Here is a 7,099-nt window from a genome sequence, read left to right on the forward strand (position 1 = left end):
CCGGTCCAGAGCGCTTGGGCCGGGGGTGCAGCACCAGTCGAAATTCTAGAGATTGAGCATTCAAGATTCAGGCATTCAGCATTGAGGATTCGGGACAGCATTGAGGATTCGAGATTCAAGCCTATACCCTCCTGGCTGGCACACCCGCAGCCTCCCCCCAACCCCCGGGACTCTGGCCGGGCCCATGCGGCCCAAGTGTGCTCGGAGCCCAGGGGTGCTCCACCAGTCCAGAGGAGATGGCTGCTGTTTTAGACCTAGTGTGTTTTAGATGGCCTCAGATGTACCTCAACTACTGAGCTGCTAGATTTTTCATCCCTCTTTTGCAATGATTGTAAAAGCCTCATGTCATTTTTGAGAAATACACTCAGATCCTACACTACTTGTGTTGAGTCTGTTTGTCACCAGCCGAATGCCGTGCACACTTGGCCAGAACCCATCGTCCCGTGGTACAGGGGACCCCGTAAGAAACCCCAGTCCACAGCACGTGGCTTCCCTCCATGAAAGACTGACCGTACCCTGGAATTGTAAGCCAAATAGACTTTGCTATCCCTACTTTGTCCTTTGGCTAAAGTGTGTTTTATCTCAGCAATAGAAAAGCAACTAGAAGACATTGTTAGGGTGATTTGCAGCAAGGGCTATCCATCTTTCGAGACCTCTTAGATAGTGGGTCTTGAATCTGTATAGCTAACGTGGTGGACCATGGACAATGGCAAGGTCTTAGAGTGCACAGTAATCAAAGAGTAATTAGGAATCAAAAGGTGCAGTGCATTTAAGCTGTTCCTGGACGTGCACACTCCAGGCTTGTCACGTGTCTCCACCACAGTCTTGGTTCTGAACACCACCCCACCCTACACACCAAGGAACAAAGCCCTGGAGTTCCTCAGCTCAGATTTGAAGCCACTGCACTTTAGGGATTGCAGTGGTTTAGTGTACACGAAGTTGTATACTCTCATGGAGACGTGGTCTAATTACAGAAAATAAAGACAGTATTGTCCTCAGTGTGTGAGCGTGTCTCTGGATCATATTATGTTAGAGTGGCTTTAAAGGTTGGATTTTAAAGGCTGAAGGAAAACGCAGCGATTCAGAGCACCTACTGCTCTTGGAGAGGACGTGGGTTCAGCTCGCATCACTTACATGCTGGCTCACAACTGTAACTCCAGGCCTTGGGATCCGATGCTTCTTCTGGCCTCCAAAGGCACCAGTCACACACACATTGTATACACGGTATACATGCAGGCACTTCCACAAAATAAAAATAAAAACCTTTTAAAGCTTGGTGTTCGAGTTGCTGACCTAAGTCTGACAAAACCAAACAACTGCTCCAGCTGGGGATTTAGTTGATTAGAACATAGGAAGCCCTGAATTTTGCAGTCAGCACTGCATAAAGCATGCATTATGTCACATCCTTAGCTATGGAGCAAATACGAGGCCAGCCTGGGGTACATGGGAGGCCCTGTTTCAAAAAACAGACACCAAAACAAAAGCAACAAACAAAAAAATAAACACCAAAAATTGTTAAGTGAATTTGGGTTTGGGGACTAGGGCTTGTTTCTTGAATGTCCTTAAATATACTTCTGTCATTTTGTCCCATGAGTTTATATAAAGAGGCATTCTCAGTACTGATGGCTATAAAATCAAATTATCAATAACTATGAAAAACATCGAAAATGCTCTATGTTCTTCTGGATCTAATACTTAGCTAATATTTAATCACCCCCCCATGTCTATTTTTAGAGAGTTTCTTGTATAACTCAGTAGCCTGGGCTGGCCATGAATTCACTTTGTAAATAAGGATGGCTTTGAATTCTTGATCCTTGTGTTTCTACTTCTCAAGTGCTGGGATTGCAGGCATGCAACAGCACACCTGACTAAGTTTAAAGTTCTTTAAAATGAGCATGCCATATAGGAATTTGCTTCAATTTTTAATAACTTGTAAAAATTATATATGTATATCAAATAATACTTTTTTTTTCTTTTTTCTTTTTGTTTTTCGAGACAGGGTTTCTCTGTATAGCTCTGGCTGTCCTGGAACTCACTCTGTAGACTAGGCTGGCCTCGAACTCAGAAATCCGCCTGCCTCTGCCTCCTAAGTGCTGGGCTTAAAGGCGTGCGCCACCACCGCCCGGCTAAATAATACTTTTTGTTTGTTTGTTTGTTTGGTCTTTCAAGACAGTTTCTCCATGTTGTCCTGGCTGTCCTGGAACTCACACTGTAGGCTGGGCTGTACTCGAACTCAGAGATCCATGAGCCTCTGCCCCACAAGTGCTCAGATTGAAGGTGTGCACCACTACCACAGGACAAATAATTTGTTTTATTATCAGTGTTTGATTTGTATATCTGTTTTATACTCACAGAAGCCTAAGGGCATGCAAACATATCTTGGCAGAAAAGAAGTCATAAGTGGAAAATTTTAGAAGGCTTGATCTGATGGATTAGTCTGTATCCCATATACATGATACTTTTCTGTTCCATGGGATACTACAGAAGAAGGCAAGTCTTTGCTGACAGATGCCAAGAAATGAACTCGAAGAAGCTAGGGTAGTTCCCTTTGAAGCTGCACGCCTCAAATCTTCCAACAAGCTTTCAGGCCTGACAAGCTGCAGCCACTGCAGTGATGAGTGGGCGTGGCACATACCCTTTCATGCCTTCTGAGGCCAGTCAGAGGTCTGGAAACTCTGGCTGCCTGCAGTAGAAAACAAGACACACTAAGGAGAGGGAGAGGATGTGGCAAGAGGGGATTGATTATGGGCTGGCAGAACTCCCCCATGAGCTCCAGCTCCATCCCAAGGGTCTTAGGGACCCCCACCCCCCATGCAAACTTACATAAAACATGAGCATAGCCTCCTTTTTCACCTGTGAGAAGAAAAGCCATGAGAGACCAGGGAAACACCAGCCCTAGGAAGTTCCCAGAACTGACAGCAGACCCAGGTTAGAGATTAGGGAATGAAGGGTGTGGATGGGGTTCACTTCAAAGAGGCTGAAAGAAAACTCAGACCCTGCCCTTTCCTACCTGTGCTTCTCCTCCTCTTCATCACAAAAGCCACCACAGCTACAATGATGATCATAACTCCAATGACAGTCTGGACAACAATGATCACCATGGTAGAGTTGGTGGATGGAGGAGACTCTGGGAAGGACAGGTACAGGAAATGAAGGTGAGGGTCATGACCCAGCTCTCAGCCCTGACCAGCTCAGGGTCTGCAGAAGGCTCCAGCTTTCCCTGACCCCAGCTCTGCACCCACACCCTCCTTACCCCATCTCAGGGTGAGGGACTCACGCAGCCCCTTATGTTCCACATGGCATGTGTATTTCTGCTCCTTCCCAAGAGGCACCACCACAGATGCCCATTTCTGGAAGGTTCCATCCCCTGAAGGCCTGGTCTCCACAAGCTCCATGTCCTGGGTCAGTTCCTCCCCATCTAACTGCCAGGTCAGGGTGATGTCAGCAGGGTAGAAGCCCAGGGCCCAGCACCTTAGGGTGACATCACCTTCAGGTCTGGGGTGATGGGTCACATGGGCCTTTGGGGGATCTGAGAGAGAGAGTTAAAAGGATGAGGCATCTTGCTTTTTTCTGGGGACTCAGCAGTGTATATGTGATCATCCTGGCATGAACAGGAGAACTGGGGTGGGATTAGGGTGGCCATCATCTAGACATCAGCTAGAGCACATGCACCTGGGAGTATCTGTTCTTTGGGGGTGCTTTAGCATGTGAGTGTCACAATATGGGGCAGGAGACTCCAGGTCTCTGCAGACTCCTGGCAAGGGCTTCTGGTCCTGAGCTAGGTGAGGGCCAAGAGACTGAGAAAAGCTGGAGTCTGACTTTAGAGACGTTAAGTAGAGCATAGAGGGAGGCCTGAGCAAAAGCTCCCCCATGGGTCCAGGGCCATTGTCAAGGCTGATCTGCTTAAGGATTCGTCTCCCTGCAGGGGAGAGGCAGCCTTGGGGGGGGGGTCTCTCTCCCTCCTCTTCAGCGCTGTGCCTGCTGGACAGCGTTCCTCCTGAGTTACACCCCCCAAAGCTTTTCCCCAACCCCCAGAAGAAAACTGAGGAAATGTCTCCAGGGCACCTGAGCGCAGCAGAGTCTCCCTTCCCAACTGTAGATATTTCTGAAGCCACTCCACGCAAGAACCTTGCAGGTATGCCCTCTGGTGGTCGGCCTCATCAGCCTCCTCGGACTTGAGCTTAGAGATCTGTGAGGCCAAGTCAGTCGCGGTCCAGGAGCGCAGGTCCTCGTTCAGGGCGAGGTAATCGCGGCCGTCGTAGGCCTCCTGACAATACCCGCGGAGCAGGCGCCCATCGGTCCCCACGTCGCAGCCGTACATCCACTGCAGCGTGTGAGATTCTGGAAGGGACATGCTGGTCAGTGTAGCCTGCGGTCTTCTTGCCCGCCGTCAGTGGATACCCCAGAACTTTCAGAAACAAAAGTGTAACCGAAACCTAAGCAGAACTCTGTGGGGGCTTTCTTTGTCTGAGGTTCTGGGCAGGCGTTTGGATGAAACTTTGACTCAGCGGGTCAAAAAGACCCAGGCCCATCTCGGGACATGGAGGGATCGTGTCTGTGACCTCCGACCCGGGGTCACTCACCGCCCTCGCTCTGGTTGTAGTAGCGGAGCAGGGTCCTCAGGTTCAATCGGAACCACTGCTCGTGGCTCTTAGCTTTCCGTGTCTCCTCCTTCCAATACTCCGGCCCCTCCTGCTCCAACCACGGCGCGCGGGGCTCCATCCTCGGATTCTCCGCGTCGCTGTCGAAGCGCACGAACTCCGTGTCGTCCACGTAGCCGACAGCGATGAACCGGGGCTCCCCGAGGCCGGGCCGGGACACAGCGGTGTGGAAGTACCGCAGCGAGTGTGAGCCTGGGGGCAGGGTGCGGTGAGACCCCGCCTCTTCCAGGCTCAGGGTCCCAGGTGAAGGCAGAGGGACTGCGATAGGGCCACGGAACTTGGGGTGTTCCTCCGCCCCACCTCCCGCCACTACCCCGGACCTCTCTCTCTTCGCCCACCTCCACCTCCGCGCTTCTCGCAGTTTTTCGCTCCCGACCCCCTCCCCTGACTTACTAGTCTGGGTCAGGACAATGGCGCCGGCCAGCACCTGGAGCAAGTAGGCGGAAGGTATCATACTACCTCCCGGAGTCTGTGGGGAGCTCGAATAAGGACTGTGTTCCTGTTGACTCTATTTTGAAACCTCTGCGTCGCTGATTGGCTTCTATACACACTAGGCGTCCAACAGGAATGAGAATTGAGAAGGCATCATTTGTGTCTTTGTGAAAGAGAAAGCAGTAGGAGCCACTTACAAGACCTACTGCTTTAACCCCAACTACCTTCTCTGGCACTTGTCTTCTTGGGCATTCTGTTTCTCCAAGTCTTGTTGCAGAATCTGTGCAAGTTTCGGCTTAATTAATTAGCTAATTAATTAACTTTACGTCCTGACCACAATTTCCCCTTCTCCCCCCATCAGTCCCTACATTTTCTCTTCCAAAAAGGGGAAGCTTCCCAGTGGATATCAGCCAGCCCTGGCATATCAAGTTGTAGTTATTTTATAAATTATGTTTATATGTGTGTTTGTGGATAGATGAGTGCAGTGCCTGAGGAGGACCAGAGCGTCAGATTCCCTGGCGCTGGAGTTTCAGGTGGTTGTGATGCTGGGAACCCACCTTAGGTTCTTTGCATGATCTTAGGTATGTGCTCTTAACAGCTGAGCCTTCTCTGCAGTGGCTCCCTTTAGTACTTTGTTCTGTGTAAACATGCAACACTGTAACTATACAAGTGGCACTTATTAGGATGGTTGATATAAATGCAACTCCACCATAAGATGTTTCTCTCTGGCTGTGCTAAAACCACCGGGTCATCAGAAAGATAAATACGGTACGGTATGTATTCACTTAAATGTGGATATTAGCCCTGGAATAAATGGTACCCAAGGTTACAGTCTTTAGACCCAGAGAGATTAGGCATAGAGGAAGGGACACAAGGATCTCCCTGGGAGGGAAAGTAGGATAGATTTTATGGCTGGGCTGGGCTGGTGCCAGGGGTGGGGGTTGCACAGGAAAAGCATGAGTTGGGAGAAGAAGGGGAGATGAGGTTGAGGAACAGAATGTGGGGAGAGACAGCTAGAACTGAGGGGCAGAAGGGAAACCTAATGTAGAGGAAACTTCCTAAAATATGAAGTCTTTAAATAATGAGGGCGGCAGAGCCCCACCTGGCCATCTCTTGCCACCAAACAAAGCTTCCAGTACCAGAACTGGGTTACATCCAATTGAGTTATCGACCAAAAGGGCCTGATGGAAATTCCCAAATAATCCAGCCTGTTAGGTCTCCACAAACTGACAGCAGGGCTCCATTTCTGAAGACAAACCCTCTTCTGGCCTGCAGGAATACAAATAGGCAGGGTTTCTTTGTGTAGCCTTGGCTGTCCTGGAACTCACTCTGTAGACCAGGCTGGCCTCGAACTCAGAAATCCATCTGCTTCTGCCTCCCAAATGCTAGGATTAAATGCATGTGCCACCACCACCCAGCAATTTTTTTTTTAAAAAGCTTTGACCTGATAGGTCCTTGCTCAGTTTTGAGATGTTTGCAATAAAGCAGGCCCATAGCCAAGAAGGCTTCCATGTCATTTGTGTGTCCCCTTTTTCTAGCTGGGGACAAATCAAGGGCCTCCCAAATGATAGGCAAGCCCTGTACACCTGAGGTTCAGTGCTATGTGTGGACTTGGCACCCATGACTTTAAGTGTCACTGCAAAACTGAAGAAGGTGGGTCTCTGATGGGAGAGTTGGGGATGAGGAAGGCAGCATTGGACACACACCTCAGTGGCCCAAACTGGATTGTTTATGGGCCCTGAGCAAAGCTGATCCAACAAGGGCCACAAGAAATGTGTGTGGCACTGGTCACATTGCAGAATGAACTATGTCGTGGGTGTGAGTGAGCCACAGTGGGCGTGGGAGGCACTGGAGACCTGGCCCGTTTACAGCTCCATGGTAACCAAGTAAACAGGTTCTCATTGCTCCTGAAGCAGGTGCCTTGGAGAGCACTCAGGACCCAGTTAGGGGAACCAGGAAACACATAGCTGGATCCTTGCAGAGCAGCAGTGCCAGGAGAGGAAACC

At 49.8% G+C, this 7,099-nt stretch overlaps 2 protein-coding genes and 1 pseudogene across 5 annotated transcripts in view; 2 read left to right on the forward strand and 1 right to left on the reverse strand.

Moving 5' to 3' along the window:
• The window catches only part of LOC116074623 (H-2 class I histocompatibility antigen, D-37 alpha chain-like), a 21,864-nt gene extending 16,674 nt beyond the window's left edge, over positions 1-5,190 (reverse strand). The window contains exons 1-7 of one of the 2 annotated variants that reach the window (XM_031347328.1): positions 5,055-5,190; positions 4,584-4,853; positions 4,066-4,341; positions 3,254-3,529; positions 3,011-3,127; positions 2,824-2,853; positions 2,292-2,683 (exon numbers count right to left, since the gene is read on the reverse strand). In XM_031347328.1, the coding sequence (XP_031203188.1) occupies positions 2,640-2,683; positions 2,824-2,853; positions 3,011-3,127; positions 3,254-3,529; positions 4,066-4,341; positions 4,584-4,853; positions 5,055-5,115 (1,074 nt within the window). In that variant the 5' untranslated portion in view covers positions 5,116-5,190 and the 3' untranslated portion in view covers positions 2,292-2,639. Of the gene's footprint in view, positions 1-2,291; positions 2,684-2,823; positions 2,854-3,010; positions 3,128-3,253; positions 3,530-4,065; positions 4,342-4,583; positions 4,854-5,054 lie in introns of those variants that run through there. The other variant, XM_031347327.1, reaches the window with a different exon arrangement.
• Positions 1-7,099, forward strand: part of LOC116074627 (H-2 class I histocompatibility antigen, D-37 alpha chain-like) — a 714,163-nt gene that overhangs the window by 663,125 nt on the left and 43,939 nt on the right. The window lies entirely within an intron of this gene.
• The window catches only part of LOC116074641, a 38,956-nt pseudogene that overhangs the window by 27,860 nt on the left and 3,997 nt on the right, over positions 1-7,099 (forward strand).

Source organism: Mastomys coucha, unplaced genomic scaffold (genome assembly GCF_008632895.1).
Source record: "Mastomys coucha isolate ucsf_1 unplaced genomic scaffold, UCSF_Mcou_1 pScaffold3, whole genome shotgun sequence".
Taxonomy (NCBI): Eukaryota; Metazoa; Chordata; class Mammalia; order Rodentia; family Muridae; genus Mastomys; species Mastomys coucha.